General features: G+C 35.0%; 1 protein-coding gene across 1 annotated transcript in view; it reads right to left on the reverse strand.

Moving 5' to 3' along the window:
- LOC111414613 (protein TMEPAI-like) overlaps window positions 1–10,017 on the reverse strand; it is a 166,822-nt gene extending 156,805 nt beyond the window's left edge. The window contains exons 1-2 of the mRNA XM_071198960.1: window positions 9,562–10,017; window positions 3,742–4,641 (exon numbers count right to left, since the gene is read on the reverse strand). Coding sequence (XP_071055061.1) covers window positions 3,742–4,519 — 778 coding nt within the window. The 5' untranslated portion in view covers window positions 4,520–4,641; window positions 9,562–10,017. The remainder of the gene's footprint in view (window positions 1–3,741; window positions 4,642–9,561) is intronic.
- Between the last annotated feature and the right edge of the window lie 7,933 nt (window positions 10,018–17,950).

Genomic DNA, 17,950 nt, shown 5'->3' on the forward strand with positions numbered 1-17,950 from the left:
ATCTGCTTCATTAGGGTGTTTCTATAAATCTCAAAGTGTTAACTGTTCATGCAAATAACAGAGCTGATTCCAATCAGTGTAACCTTCGACGTTTTAAATTGAAACGTAACTTACACGCCCGATATGCGATAGCCCATTAAACCCGTAATTAAGACCCCCGCAGCACAAACTTTCCCAATAAGGGCAACTCCCACACGCAAATGCCGTATCGTGCCCCTAAAACGGAGGCGTTAATATTACGAAAGCGAAATTCTCCCGGAATTGATTAATTTCCACCAGTTTCTGACAAGGTTAAACACGTGTCCCTCCTAACAGCTTATATGGGTCACCGTACGCTTACAATGGAACTCTTCTCTTAACTCGCTTTTATCGGGATCTCTCATCTATGTGCGTTCACAACAGTCCGGCTGCTGCTGCATACCCCTTTTTCGCGGCCGCACAATGAACGTGAACCCGTTTTCCTTTTCTTTTAATCCGGACGCGACAATGTGGACCCACGGAGCAAAGACCCTCCGCTTTCGAATGAACTTCTAACTCACCTGTAATATCGGAAGCGAATTGCACGAAACAAATGGTCGGAGAGAGGTCAATGAACCAGCGACGAGGTATACAGAGAGTTTTTAAAGTTTGCGGTTTATCCAGCTTTGTGTATTCGCTTTGTTCCAAAACGAGACCCGAGAAAGGGTCACATCTCATGAAACAAGCTAGAGAAATATCAAGAGACGTTTATCATTGGCGAAACACATCTTTATCTAAAAGGAAATTTAAAATACAAAAAATGTTCATTTTGAGTTATTTCAACCATAAATTTCCGACAACCGCTTGATGTACTGCTTCGCTCGCTTCCAATTGAATGTCCAGTCCACTTGAAGGAGTAACTTGATCAAGATTAATCTCTAACCATTTACATTTCAACTTCAACTAGACCAGGAATTGCATTTGAATATTTCTTTTTCTTTTCAATCTAATTTTATTTATTTATTTACAATGTTTCATATAATACAAAATTTGTTATATTACGCAAGATATAGGAGTCTGATTTTGTCTAAATTAACCTTCTTATTGATACTTTGTCTATTAATTATCAAAAATTTAAAAGTTGCTAACCATAATTTGTTAATTTAATGTTGGCACATCTTCAAAGTGCTGAAAATCCTTTAATATATTTCTTCATAGAAAACAATTTAGGTTAATAGCACTCTACCATTTCTTGTCATTTCAACTAGTTCGATTTCTGGCATCCATGAACAAAAAAAGAGACGAATATCCGTCGAGGGCATCTCAAAGTCGTCGCGAGTCTTGTGTTCCACCGAAATAACCCCAACAATGGAATGCAAAAACGCGCTGCGATGATAAATATAACCGAAAGCAATTACCGACCAGATGCGTGGTGAAACGAAAAGACCATTATTTTCATCCTTTCGGGCAATTAACGGGGCCGTCGCAGTTTTGCTTGCGACATTGTAGTCTTAATTTTCACTGTTGTTAAACAATTTTAACGAAGTTAGGACGGAGTTACATGTTAAATGGGGCGAAGTTGCTAACGCCTTGGCGTTACAAATCGACCTTATTAGGTAAAACTACCTGAAGCAACATTGTTAACTTAATTATGTTTAAAAATTTCGAATAATAATTCATGGCGTTTGAACAATTTTACTGGTAATAACAGATAATGTGAATCAATTAGATTGATTATGAAATGGAAGAAAGAACTAATAAATAAGAAAATTGTTGATAAAAGATACAAAAAAAGAAATAATTATTCACTTAAAATGCTAATCATAATAGAGCAAAAAGTGCTACATAATCACTATCGGTCAATTATAAGTTGGTATGAATATTTTCTTATTAGAAATAGCTTATTTTTAATTACACTTAAAAAGGTAATGAATGAAACATTACTTGGATTATTCTTAGTGGAGATTTTGTGAGAAATTAGTGACATCCACATTGATGTAATACCAACGTACTACGACTGCGGTTATTTCTAACTTTAGCAATGTAGAAATGCAGCCAAAAGGGAGGCGAAGATGCCAAGAAACCCGGTAGACATCCGGTGAAAAGGATAACATTAGTTAAGGGTACTTCTCTTTGCATGAGATTCAAACGGAGTAGGTAATAAAGAAACAATAATTTCATTTAAAATACACATTTTAAAATTACAAATAGGGGAATAATATACTAAGTGTTGCGTGTGTTGGTGTTTTTCTTAAGGGGCCGCTGTGCGTAAAGGAGTTTTTAATTGAATTAATTTCTAATTATTTAACGACAACCCCGTGTATCTTCAACCGCGATCACCGTTTGAAACGGTTCTTCTTCCAAAGTTCTATAAGATGCTTTAAGAGCTTCCGCTAAATCCACCGCTAGCTATGTACACAACAATTACCCACCCTATGATACATATCTTGAATTTAAATTGTACAGGCAGCGTAATTACGTCGGAATTACTTACGGCGATTTTAATAAAGGAATTGCTTCCCCTGGCGTATAATCACCACGCGAATATCCTTATAAGGCCTAACAAAAGGAAGCAATTTATATCGACAATTAGCCATAAACCGCTTCTTTGTCGAGATGGCCCTTCGGCGTATGAAATATCAAAAGCTTTTCACGGAGCGACCGCGATTCTTGGTATTTTCTATCAATGGCATACCGTCAACCATTATTATCTACGTTCATTTTCGCGAAATACGGTCTTTAGTTTGAAGTGATTAGATCGCATAATGAAGCTCGATAAAAAAAATATCGCTTTAATAAATGAAATACAAAGAACGGTGCCCATAAAATAAAACCTGTTTAATAGAAAATATATTGCGAAATTGTTGCCAGTGTTTATTTAATAAATATTCAAGATTCAACACCCACCACATTCGTGATCAATTACATTTTGAAGGAAAGATATCACATGCCAACTTCAATGCGAGTTGGCACACAACACATCCCAGGAAATAAATTTAAGAAACAATTTTTTTGAGATCCTTTCACTTACAATTATTTAAGGAAATTTCTTTTAACATTTTTGTACCATTGAATAATCTAACAAAACTAACCTTGAATATTAAGAGAATTTAGGATTCAACATAACACTAATGCCACTCAATATACTTGGTAATACTAGCACATATTACAGAAATTATCAAAAGCAAGTTTGAGGTGGAGTTAAGAGAGAGAGGGGGAAAGTTTGTAAGTGAATAGGGCGCTATTATCGAAGCCAATGGCTAAAATGGGGTCTACAAACGTAGGCATATAGTACGTAGTCAGTGCAGACCGGCTAGAGACAAACAGGAGCGAACACGTCACGGCACCCAAATAGAAATCCGTATAGCCAGCGGCCAATACATGCTAAAATGCTTCCGGTGTGACTAACGGCCGCCATGCCTCCTCTATAATTCGCGTCGTTCTGTCCTTTACCTCGCCTGTTTACTCCGGTGCCCGACGCCGCGCCGTTCTATATTAAGATGTGACAATTATCGCCGCCTGCCTGTGTGCGACTCTCGCCGTGTAAAATTAGTAGTCGGTCAAAACAGTAAGAAAAAGTGCCCAGCGCTATTTGTACGCGTAGTGTCCACATTCCGCGCTCCGCGAGACTATTTTTCGCAAACCGTTGGCCGCAGCCGTCTGTTAGAAGGTGAAGAACGATAGTAATAAAAAAGTAAAGTGTTAAAGATGTCGAGTTCAATAAAGTAGGAATTGAAAATTACTTCACTACTTCCGCATGTTTAAATAAAAAAGAAAACTTACATGCATTGTCTGGGACATGAGCAGGAGGCATCGGCCGTCTAATGGTGAAGTCCCGACTATGATCTTCTCGCTCTTGGGAGCGTTGCTTCAAGTGAATGTGGCCGTTGAACGAGTCCCTCACACGCGTGTCATTACCATCATCACTACTACCGACTAACTCACTGGGTGCGACGGAGGTTGTATTTCCCGCGAAAGAGTCCGTTTCGGGGCTGGAGTCTTGCACCTTGTATTTAGTTCGAAATCGAGATGGAACCGACGACTCTCGATTGAGCGTATTGACGACCGTCGAAAGGTACTCGCGTTTTTCGCGACTTATTAAACTAATATCACTGGTATGTGACGAATCGACGTTAAAACTACCTAAAACTATTTTGGAAGTGCTCGAACGGCTGCTGGAATCTTTAGTCGGACTGATGTTAATGCCGTTTTGGTGCGGCGATGCATAGCACCTGGTCGCTACAGTCAGCGTAACTACAACGAAGATGTATGCTGCCGCTGATAGCTGATGGCTACGGACGGCCGCGTGGCTTGAGGCCGTGGTCCTTTGAGCGACCAATGTCCCTGCATAAAGGGCACACACCGTGAACAGCACAATGGGCACTGCGTGACGACAAAGTGAAGTCAGAGTTTTCGGTGGTTTTATTACCGAGTGTTGCACCGATCTACTCGGTATCCTGTCATTCGGGTAGCGATGTTCTTTTTGCCTACCGGATGCGCGGCGCACGCGTTGGGTCCCAATCTGACGTCGATGTCCTTCGGTCAAATTTTGTGGGCACATCGCATTTCAATTTCTCGCTAGTGAGCATCATTGTTTAATGGTTCTTTTGGATTTTATGGACGCCTTTTCAGAAACAATTCAATTTTCTTGCTTTAGTGAACGCATGACTTTAATAATGATATCTGAAAAGAAAAGGAATGTAGTATCAGTATATAAAATGATTTATTAATACTTAGAATACTTGGAAGTTCAAGTGATAGATCTAATAAACGAATATATGTATATAGCTTTATAAGTGCTTCTTGCATCATTTAGTTTGAACATAATGCACATTTGTATTATGATCTACATCTAGTAAACATAATTAATGGACCAAATTGAAAATGTTGTATGAATGGACAAGGTGTTCTATACAATGGTCAGTTGAGAACATCTCTATGGTCTTCACTGAAATAGTTGCATACACAACGGACCCTTTCCCTGTGTCGGCGTTGGTCGTTTAGCCAAATCGAATTTCCTTCGGGTTCCTCTCTTGGGGCGGTTCCGAGAGCAACTTTTTAATTGGGTTCCGGCATAGTTCGTAGCCGCCCGCGACGGCACTAATGGCGTCCGAATCGATACCGCGGGCGGCCGCCACCGCCGCGACGCTTATTAGTATAACGGTAATATGTGAACACTGGCGAGGGTACGTCGGTCAGATTCCAGAGGTGTGTTTCGTCGTAAACACATACACCAGAGACGACTGGCGTCCGGCCAAGAACCGCTTTTAGAACGGGACCGACCGACTGCGCGCTTACTGTGCGCGACGTGTAACATTTTGCAACTTATAACTATGTTTTCATTCCGGGGGCCCTCGAACCGTCGACACTATCATTTTTCTAAACTCATTCATCTACCTACCAGAACAGCTTAAACAAATTAGATCTTAGCAAGTCTTCTTATTTCCATTCATGATTAATCTCTATTTTTAAGTACGTCCATTAAGAATCCATAGTATGTTTACAGCAAGTTTATTCAAGTTTATTTATTTTAAGTATTACGAAATCGTTAATGTTTATTAAAAAGTTGTTTATTCCGCATGCGAAGTATAGCAATTTTTAGCGAAAACACGCTCATTAAGATACCGCAAATAAGTGTAATTTATCGTCGATAAAATTAATTTTATTTATATCAATAAAGCAACGACTAGACCACGCTGACGACAATTTCGCATCAAAGCTGTCGTTATAAATGACTTTATGATAAAGTTGTGATTATAAATACATTTAAAGTACCAAGAAAGATAAATTAAATTGTATCAACTCTTCCTCAATATATTATGTGTTTTGGATTATTATAATTATTTATCAAATTTCTTGGAATTAAACACTAATTAGAATTCTTCTTAGAATTCTTGGTTCACAATCATATTATAATGGCAGAACTTTATAAAAGGAAAATTGACAAAATAACAGAACTAAAAGATTTAAAACAACTTATAAGACATATATTATAAAGTGCATAGATATAAAAACAGCAATTTATTGCGTATCCATCACCTTTTGCTTTAATTAAAAAATTTATTGTTACCAGAAAAATTATTAACTGTAAAACCTTTAATATCAAACTAATGCCATCTCTCTAAGGGAAGAATCAGAACCTCAGCCGCTTTGAGTAATTTGCAATGAAGTGCTTGTTAACAGCACCTTGAAACCAAACATCCGACTTACAAGGATAAACCTGTCGAGTATTTTAGAACACAATTGGCTGATTATAGAAAGAGTACTGTATCTTCTTTTCTGTCAGCTTCACAGGAAGATAGTAAAATGGCGCTTGAGGCATCACTTCGAGTAAGCCATAGAATTGCAAAATCTGGACATACAATTGCAGAAAATTTAATTGGACCATGTGCCTTTTGCACATTGCAAAGTGTATGCTTGGAGAAAAGGCATCAAAAAAATTTGACCTAGTTTCTTTATCAATTAACAGATACTGTATTATTCGTGTAGAATTATGACATGGTAAGTAATGTGAAGAATGAGCTTTTGAAAAGAATTATTTTGCGATCCAGCTTGACGAGTCGACCGATGTAGCAAACGCTGCAATATTGCTTGTGTATGTTAGATACACTTTTGAGAATTCCATTCAGGAAGATCTATATTTTGCAAAACCTTTAAAAACTTATACAATTGGAGAAGCAATATTTGATATGGTTAATAGTTATTTAAAAAAAATAGAATAAACTGGTCTTATTATTGTGTGGGTGTGTGCACAGATGGTGCAAAATCAATGACAGGAAAATTTTCTGGTTTTGTAGCACGGGTAAAGAAGATCAACGAAACAATTGAATGCATGTAAGCGTATTCCTACTGAACTATCTACTATTTTAAGTGAGGCTGCAATAATTGTAAATTTTCGATCTACTAATTCCCGTTTATTTCATGCGCTTTGTGAAGACTTTGGAAGCCTTCACGTTTCTTTATTACTTCACACGGAAGTTAGATGGTTTTCCCGTGGCAAAGTTTTGACACGCTTGTTTCAGTTAAAATCTAAAGTTCAAATATTTCTTACTGATCATCCATTTCATTTACCTTCTTGTTTATCTGACATTCTTTGACTGCAAAAGCTTACATATTTAGCTGATATATTTTGTAAATTAAATGAATTAAATTTATCACTGCTAGGCACAGGTGTCACCATCTTCGGTGTGCATAATAGAATTGAATCCATGCTAAAAAAGTTTAACTTTTGGATCCAATGTCTGCAGATGAATGAGTACGAATGTTTTAGTTCCCTTAGCAGGTTTTTATCAGAAAAATTACAAATGTATGTGAACATCTCTAATATCTTCAATTAATTTTTGAATACTTCCCTAATAGACGCACTATATCTCTAACAAGTAATTGGATATGTAGCCTTTTCCAAAAAGATCTACATTTGGAGATCTCTCTAACTTTACTGAAAAAAAAATTATCGAGTTGTCCTGTGAGAGCTCCTTAAAAGCGATTTTTAAAGACCACTCTTTAGTAGACTTTTGGCTCAGCATTGGAAATGAATGCGCTATTTTGTCAGAAAAAGCTCTCAAAGTTTTATTACCTTTTTGGACAACATATCTATGTGAGAAAGGATTTTCTACATATACTTACTTGAAAGATAAATACAGAAACAGATTAAATGCAGAACCTGATTTAAGCCTGAAACTGTCAGACATTGATTCTGATTGTATCTCATTAAGACTGTTGTGATAATTTTGTGTTTTGATTTTCTGTATCTATTATTTTAGTCTTCATTCATATAAAGTTTGTGTTTAGATTTTTTACAGTTATGCTTTTATTTTTTGTTAGGAATTAACAGTGTTGTATCAATTGTCTTGTATGATTTTATTTTTTCTTACCTGTAAATAACAACTACACAAGGGGTTCGTCAATTTTTTTCTGACTTATAAGGGGTTCACAAGATGAAAAAGGTTGGGAAACACTGCTTTAGAACAACGTAATCATTGCCATTTATATCTATAATAGCTTCCTCAATTACACCGCGTTTTCTTTTGGGTTCTAACGGCAACCTTAGAAGATGTATTGACGGAAGCCCTAAAAGTTGAAGTCATCCTTCATCCCCACATCACACGAACTATCTACGCGGACGTCGTGGACCGTACATTACGACGACGGCGTCTGTGATTGATAACGACAAACGACGAGGCCAGGTGTTCTTAGTGACGTGGTCTGGTCCGGCAACGCGCTAAGTACGGTATTTATATTTTGACGGGACTGCGGCTGGCGAAACGCTACATTGTAAACGGAGTTGCATTTGTCCTGCCAGACGCTGCTTGAACGACAAATTATTTTTAAACCGACGCGAACTATTCACCAAGGAGTTACCGAAATCCGTTCAATTATCGCAAATAGTTGAGCGAAAAAATCGCCGCGTTCTTCGCGAGACGTCGTTCTAGTCGTCGGGGTCGTTGTGTTCCCTTCACAAAGGACTCCAAATTTAACGGGCTCCCGTTATATTAAGATCCCTCTCTCCTACTATAAAAAGCGGCCTGCGGTTTCTATAGTTCGGACTGCAACACGAGTGTTGATGCAATTGCCCTGGCCTTGAGCCGCAGGAAGAAATTATCTGCGAGTGTTGCGGCGATTTGCGATCCAGGAAACGCGGCATCTCCTGCGTTTTATGTGCACTCATCCAGCCTTGGTCCCGCATGAATAGAATCCGTTCATTCATATGCGAGCAACGTAGTCTATTGGAAACGCAATCCGGATCACCAATTAGATAAATAGACTACCATGACTCGTCGTGACACCCGGAAGTTAGCTTTTCATCCAGTGGCGTTTATGGATGATATTCAAGTTCTCTTTATACTATTTTTCTTTAATTCTGCTTCTTTCTTATTCCTCATGTAATATTTATAAAACAGTATTAAAATACTTTCGCAGATATACTAAATTCTTCCAGAAGAATTTAAAAGTCTTGGAACTTAATAAATCTTATCTGGTTTCGAGATATGCGTACGTGCTTTAAAATGAATAAATTTTAAGATTATTCTACGCATTTTATGTTGCATTGTTTTTTTATATTATAAATAACAGTTATCTTTAAATCTGATATGATATAAGTATTTTAAATTATTCCTGTTTTTCATATTTGGAAAATTTTAACGATAACTTTCATTACAAAAACAAATTCATTCTTTGTAGATGAGTGCTCGCAAATATGATTACAAATGCTACTTTGTACTTTAGACTATGCAAAAAAGTATTACATCTCGATAAGCAAGGAAAAATGTGGCAGATTAGGTCTTTACAACCGACTAATCTTTGTTATTATTGTTGTTTGTTTTCGTGCGAGTTCGTCAGTTCTTTGGCATGGGCGCCGAGAAACTCTGTGTACGTCTCTCGAATAGGAAATGAGACTACCACGCGTTCGAAGTTTCTCTACTCGAGAGAAAGAGAGAGCTCGGACGTGCGTATTATAATGAGAAGGCGGGAGATTTTTAAGGTTAAAGATCTTTAGATTCTGGTTCTCTAACAACCAAAAAAAAACAACAAAAGGTGTCTAAAGATTAAGGTATAGATTTTTTGGGGGCGGTGGTGGAAAACAAACGTAGTTTTGAAACGTACTTTGGGTTTTGAAAATCCGAATCTTCAAACGACGACCATGTAGCGGCGTCGCACCACCTCTGGTAGCAGCATTTGGCAGCCACCACCGTGAAGTTCTGGTTCAGAGAGTCAGGCGTGCATTCTTTTGCGTACAGCACACGCGCGCACACGTTCGCCAAGCAAATAATAGTAGTAGCCGGCGGTCGGATTCTGTTTTGGCGTTTCGGGATCGGAACGAGAAGAGAGAGGTTATGTTCGATTTTGGGTTAAGGAGACAACGACAAAACCGAATGAATGATAACGGGTGGTGGTTTTTGGGTTTGACGGCGGCGACGTTTCGTGCTGCCTATCGGTTTTTCGGGCGAGGCACGCGCACCGCGGATCAATTTCTCTTGGTCTTCTGTGAGTTTGGTTATAAATAATGGGCGAGCTACGGTCCAACCGGCAACAGGACTGTACGGTGCGCCGTCGGATACTGACGTCCTTTTCAGACGGTGTGATCCAGGTTGGCCAGACGGGAAAACCGAACGCCACGTCGGCATGTCTCGTTCAAACCCGAACACGAGCACGCGGCCGGCGTCGCAGTGTAGGCAACCTTACATTACGTAATTCACGTCGCGATGTTACTATTCTTTATTATTTTCGACTATTTTTAGTTACTATTTACAAAAACAATCTAAAAATAATTTGTGTCGTAGTCATTATAAATTACAAAAAAAAAATGTTTTTTTAATTTTGAATTCACCTGTATACAATTTTACTAGAACAAAAGAGTGTAACACAACACATATTAGCAAAAACTTCTCTAGTTGAAACAAAACAGAAATTAGTAAACAAATCAAAATGCTTAAAAATTCAAGCATTAGCTATAAATACGTGTATTTACACTTTTAACAGCATTTCTGTGTTTTATTGCCATGTTTCCCTGATGATGGTATCACTTCTGCGAAACCGGTGGTTACACAAACGTACGAAATATATCATTTTTTAAGTACAACACTTATAAGATGCGGTTTGCCCAGTACGATTAAACGAAGCGTTTTTAAGCATCGATTAATCGCGTGGATAAATCGTGTAGGTATAGTTTATTACATATGCGACCATATTTTCGATTTATTAATCGCAGCGTAGTACAGCTGAATTAAAAAAGTTTCAATTACTGAAATTGTCCTAAATATTGTTAAATGTAAGTTTTTTCCTTATAATATTGTTTTAGTCGCAGTGTAGGCAACTTCACATTACATAATATTCACGTCGCGATCATACTATTCTTTATTTTCGACTATTTTTGGTTACTATTTACGAAAACAATCTAAAAATAATTTATGTCGTAGTCATTACAAATTACAAAAAAAAAAGTTTTTTTAATTTTGAATTCACCTGTATACAATTTTACTAGAACAAAAGAGTATAACACAACACATATTAGCAAAAACGTCTCTAGTTGAAACAAAACAGAAATTAGTAAACAAATCAAAATGCTTAAAAATTAAAGCATTAGCTATAAATACGTGTATTTACACTTTTAACAGAATTTCTGTGTTTTATTGCCATGTTTCCCTGATGATGGTATCACTTCTGCGAAACCGGTGGTTACACAAACGTATGAAATATATCATTTTTAAGTACAACACTTATAAGATGCGATTTGCCCAGTACGATTAAACGAAGCGTTTTTAAGCATCGATTAATCGCGTGGATAAATCGTGTAGGTACAGTTTATTACATATGCGACCATATTTTCGATTTATTAATCGCAGCGAAGTACAGCTGGATTAAAAAAAGTTTCATTTACTGAAATTGTTCTAAATATTGTTAAATGTAAGTTTTTTCCTTATAATATTGTTTTAGTCGCAGTGTAGGCAACCCTCACATTATATAATATTCACGTCGCGATGTTACTATTCTTTATTATTTTCGACTATTTTTAGTTACTATTTATAAAAACAATCTAAAAATAATTTGTATCGTAGTCATTATAAATTACAAAAAAAAATGTTTTTTAGTTTTGAATTCACCTGTATACAATTTTACTAGAACAAAAGAATGTAACACAACATATATTAGCAAAAACTTCTCTAGTTGAAACAAAACAAAAATTAGTAAACAAATCAAAATGCTAAAAATTAAAGCATTAGCTATAAATACGTGTATTTACACTTTTAACAGCATTTCTGTGTTTTATTGCCATGTTTCCCTGATGATGGTATCACTTCTGCGAAACCGGTGGTTACACAAACGTATGAAATATATCATTTTTTAAGTACAACACTTATAAGATGCGGTTTGCCCAGTACGATTAAACGAAGCGTTTTTAAGCATCGATTAATCGCGTGGATAAATCGTGTAGGTACAGTTTATTACATATGCGACCATATTTTCAATTTATTAATCGCAGCGTAGTACAGCTGGATTAAAAAAAGTTTCATTTACTGAAATTTTCCTAAATATTGTTAAATGTAAGTTTTTTCCTTATAATATTGCTTTAGTCGCAGTGTAGGCAACCTCACATTATATAATATTCACGTCGCGATGTTACTATTTTTTTATTATTTTCGACTATTTTTAGTTACTATTTATAAAAACAATCTAAAAATAATTTGTGTCGTAGACATTATAAATTGAAAAAAAAAAATGTTTTTTTAATTTTGAATTCACCTGCATACAATTTTACTAGAACAAAAGAGCGTACAACACATATTAGCAAATACTATCTAGTTGAAACAAAACAGAAATTAGTAAACAAATCAAAATGCTTAAAAATTAAAGCATTAGCTATAAATACGTGTATTTACAATTTTGACGGCATTTCTATGTTTTATTGCCATGTTTCCCTGATGATGGTGTCACTTCTGCGAAACCGGTGGTTACACAAACGTATAAAATATATCATTTTTAAGTACAACACTTATAAGATGCGGTTTGCCCAGTACGATTAAACGAAGCGTTTTTAAGCATCGATTAATCGCGTGGATAAATCGTGTAGGTATAGTTTATTACATATGCGGCCATATTTTCGATTTATTAATCGCAGAGTAGTACAGCTGGATTAAAAATAGTTGTATTTACTGAAATTGTCCTAAACATTGTTAAACCTAAGTTTTTTTCCTTATAATATTGTTTTAGTCGCAGTGTAGGCAACCTCACATTACATTATATTCACGTCGCGATGTTACTATTCTTTATTATTTTCGACTATTTTTAGTTACTATTTACGAAAACAATCTAAAAATAATTTATGTCGTAGTCATTGTAAATTACAAAAAAAAATGTTTTTTTAATTTTGAATTCACCTGCATACAATTTTACTAGAACAAAAGAGTGTACAACACATATTAGCAAAAACTCTCTGGTTGAAACAAAACAGAAATTAGTAAACAAATCAATATGCTTAAAAATTAAAGCATTAGCTATAAATACGTGTATTTACACTTTTAACGGCATTTCTGTGTTTTATTTCCATATTTCCCTGATGATGGTGTCACTTCTGCGAAACCGGTGGTTACACAAACGTATGAAATATATCATTTTTAAGTACAACACTTATAAGATGCGGTTTGCCCAGTACGATTAAACGAAGCGTTTTTAAGCATCGATTAATCGCGTGTACAAATCGTGTAGGTATTGTTTATTACATATGCGACCATATTTTCGATTTATTAATCGCAGCGTAGTACAGCTGGATTAAAAAAGTTTCAATTACTGAAATTGTCCTAAATATTGTTAAATGTAAGTGTTTTCCTTATAATATTGTTTTAGTCGCAGTGTAGGCAACCTCACATTACATAATATTCACGTCGCGATGTTACTATTCTTTATTATTTTCGACTATTTTTAGTTACTATTTACGAAAACAATCTAAAAATAATTTGTATCGTAGTCATTATAAATTACAAAAAAAAATGTTTTTTAGTTTTGAATTCACCTGTATACAATTTTACTAGAACAAAGGAGTGTAACACATATTAGTAAAAACTTCTCTAGTTGAAACAAAGCAGAAATTAATTAAATAAATAAGGAATAAAAACCTCTTACTTGCTTTTATTATATTTTATTCGAAACTAGTTTCGAGGTACAAACCTCATCTTCAGTCGATCCACAAAGAAATCAAATAACGATTATAAACCAAATTGTTACAGACATGTTAAAATGAACACAAATAATTTACTGTAAACGATTTCGAAACATCAATGAAATTATGTTGAAAATCTAAAATACTCTATTTAAGATACTAAAAAACACATTAAAATTATGTCATTGCAAATGTAGCAAATGTAGTTCGACTGAAGGTGAGGTTTGTACCTCGAAACTAGTTTCGAATAAAATATAATAAAAGCAAGTGAGAGGTTTTTATTCCTTATTTATTTAATGAATAGATAACTTGTAACATGGACAACGTGATTAATTATCAAAAACAGAAATTAGTAAACAAATCAAAATGCTTAAAAATTAAAGCATTAGCTATAAATACGTGTATTTACAATTTTGACGGCATTTCTATGTTTTATTGCCATGTTTCCCTGATGATGGTGTCACTTCTGCGAAACCGGTGGTTACACAAACGTATAAAATATATCATTTTTAAGTACAACACTTATAAGATGCGGTTTGCCCAGTACGATTAAACGAAGCGTTTTTAAGCATCGATTAATCGCGTGGATAAATCGTGCAGGTACAGTTTATTACATATGCGACCATATTTTCGATTTATTAATCGCAGCGTAGTACAGCTGGATTAAAAAAAGTTTCATTTACTGAAATTGTCCTAAATATTGTTAAATGTAAGTTTTTCCTTATAATATTGTTTTAGCCGCAGTGTAGACAACCTCACATTATATAATATTCACGTCGCGATCTTACTATTCTTTATTATTTTCGACTAATTTTAGTTACTATTTACGAAAACAATCTAAAAATAATTTGTGTCGTAGTCATTATAAATTACAAAAAAAAAATGTTTCTTTAATTTTGAATTCACCTGTATACAATTTTACTAGAACAAAAGAGTGTGACACAACACATATTAGCAAAAACTTCTCTAGTTGAAACAAAACAGAAATTAGTAAACAAATCAAAATGCTTAAAAATTAAAGCATTAGCTATAAATACGTGTATTTACACTTTTAACGGCATTTCTGTGTTTTATTGCCATGTTTCCCTGATGATGGTGTCACTTCTGCGAAACCGGTTGTTACACAAACGTATGAAATATATCATTTTTAAGTACAACACTTATAAGATGCGGTTTGCCCAGTACGATTAAACGAAGCGTTTTTAAGCATCGATTAATCGCGTGGATAAATCGTGTAGGTATAGTTTATTACATATGCGACCATATTTTCGATTTATTAATCGCAGCGTAGTACAGCTGAATTAAAAAAGTTTCAATTACTGAAATTGTCCTATTGTACTATTTACAAAAACAATCTAAAAATAATTTGTGTCGTACTTAGTCATTATAAATTACAAAAGAAAATGTTTTTTTAATTTTGAATTAACCTGCATACAATTTTACTAGAACAAAAGAGTATAACACATATTAGCAAAAGCTTCTCTAGTTGAAACAAAACAGAAGTTAGTAAACAAATCAAAGTGCTTATAAATTAAAGCATTAGCTATAAATACGTGTATTTACACTTTTAACAGCATTTCTGTGTTTTATTGGCATGCTTCCCTGATGATGTTACTTCAGCGAAACCGGTAGTTACACATACGTATGAAATATATCATTTTGAAGATTAAACGAAGCGTTTTTAAGCATCCATTAATCGCGTGGATAAATCGGGTAGGTATGGTTTATTATATATGCGATTAAAAAAAGTTTTATTTACTGAGATTCCTTATAATCTTGTTTAAGTGATAAATTAAATTAGTTTGTTCGACAATAAAACGTAATTCTTCTTATAGATCATTTAGATCATGAGGATTACGGCGTCATTTAGAAAGCGTCATAAAGCATCATGAAGCGAAGATACGAGAATCCCGTTCTTGTTGACTTGTAGTACGTAGGATTCTAGAGTTTTTCCACTACCAAACCCAAACTTCCTGGTGTATCGTTTCCTTCCTTTGACTACAATAAATTCTAGGAGCACTTGCCAAATCATCGATTAGCTCCATATCGGTAAACCAATTAGTTGCAATATTACGGCCGGATCCAAATGAGAGTGACACAAAAAGCGCATAGAGGCTGTTTTCCAGCATAAATTTTCATGTTGAATGTATAAATCGTCTTGGCATTAACGTGCAAAACATTTTACACCATACTTGTTCAGGTGGGCGGTATGTACTGCTGAAATGCACAGCTACTTCGAAAACTTAGAACCATTTTATCGATTGTAACGTTCTCTAAAACACTATAGCTTTTCGGACAGTTTTCCACATATTTTTCAAACATGCCTTGATGGTGCGCAATCCGCCTTGATTTCCACGATTTTTACTATCGTTCATATCATTGACACATTCGACATTATAACAATAAGTGAAGAAAGTAGACTAATAGGAGGCACAGATTACACTTCCTAGGAGTGAAAGAGGGAACCGAACAATTCTAGTTGTGCCTGTTAGGCCAGTTACACCCGACGGAGGGTTAAATAATGTCTACCCTGACACCTAAGTGTATCAAATTTCTTCACAAAACTTAATATCTTGCTTGGTAAATTATCATTTAGATCTTTATGGGGAATAACTTGTGCCCGAAATATCCAACATTTATGGGACGCTCTGGTGTTTCTTCGTCTTAGTGACGTTTCATGGCGCTTTAAATGAGTATGATAAATTCAAATAAACTTTTTGAAACATTAGCTGTTTAATCCTTTCGACCACAATGAGACATATCAATCCCAACTTTTACTCCAAGCTATCTATTATGCCCGATTTGTTCCATTTTATGCAGAAAATAACATTCTGCGGGGTTATGTGATCTCCTTAGACACATTCCACGTAATTTTTAGAACCGACAACGTTGTAAATGACAGCTTGTATTATCTGCACGTGTGTGTTTTCCTGTTATTTCTACAATTTGTAGATAGTTTTTAGGAAAACATGTTTTAGTGAATTTAGTATTTCCTAGAATCATGTATTATAATTGCCAAATTTCATATATTTCTATTACATTATTTCTACAAGCAAGAAATTGAACGATACTGAACTCGAGTAATGTATTCTGAAATGTATGAATTATCTGGAGAATCTGAGTCTGACTCGGAGCTATTTCACAATAGAAACGAATCTAATGTATTATCCAAAGGATTATAAAGCGGTGAAGGAGATATCACTGTTAAAGATTCGGCGGACAAATCAGATGTTGTTTAAACTGCAAAGGTAATATGGTATCTATTCACAAATTTTCATGTGCCACGTTTTACTATAAATTCTTCTTCACTGGAAATATTTAACAAACTTTCTGCTTATTGTACAGTTGCAGGTGAAGTTATGATTATCGTCGGATACCCTTTGGTAATGTGCTACAAGAAAATTCCCAACATTCAACATTATTGGTTTTCTCAGAGCCAGATGATTAAAAATAGATGTTTGTTCTTCTACAGGAAAACAGAAATGCGTTTTTTGTGTAATCAATCAAATTTTAGCAGATCTCGTATATGAGATGAAGAGTGACTACGATATGGGACAAAAGTTTTGCAAATGGTAGAAAAAGGTATTACATACTAATGATGTGTGTGGTTAATAGCTGGGTAATACATAATGATCCAGGACGAATGCAAAAGAAGTTCAATTCAAAATCTAATTGAAAATGGAAAGAAGCATGCTGCAGTTAAATTTTGACGATAAAAATATTAGACTAGTTTGTAGAACAGTTCCGCGTTATAGTCGCTTATGTCAAATCATGTACTCACATGCTAATAGACATTATTAGATGTTGAGATGTTTTCTAATTTGTCCTATTATTCAACATTGTTTCACTGTGTATCATACTTCCTAAGTACGAAAACATGTTATTCTGATTTTCATGCTTGCAATTAATCTTTTGAAGTTCTTTTACTGATATTTTCCCATTCTAGCTTCAATAAAATCCTATTGGAATAAACCGGATGAGGCATTTAAATTGAGCATGCAACTAAAAATTATTTTCTGTAATTCACAACTCATTCTGTTATATTGCTGTATCTTTTTCTTCACTCATATATTAGCCATTTTTAATGATTTACTCATTTATCCTTTCAGGTGAACTGTGTTTCTTATATATTTCGCGTTCCTTTCATCTTTAATATCATATAACTTAACATGTGATTATCAATATCTCTAGTTCTTCATCTCTATATTGTTTCATAATTTTGATTTATCCATACATTTGACGGGTTTTGAATCTATTTCGACTATTATTACTATTATGTTCATATGTAGGTCATCATCATCATTGGCGTTACAACCTAACATGGATGTTGGCCTCCTG

The sequence above is a fragment of the Onthophagus taurus genome, chromosome 1 (assembly GCF_036711975.1).
Source record: "Onthophagus taurus isolate NC chromosome 1, IU_Otau_3.0, whole genome shotgun sequence".
NCBI lineage: Eukaryota > Metazoa > Arthropoda > Insecta > Coleoptera > Scarabaeidae > Onthophagus > Onthophagus taurus.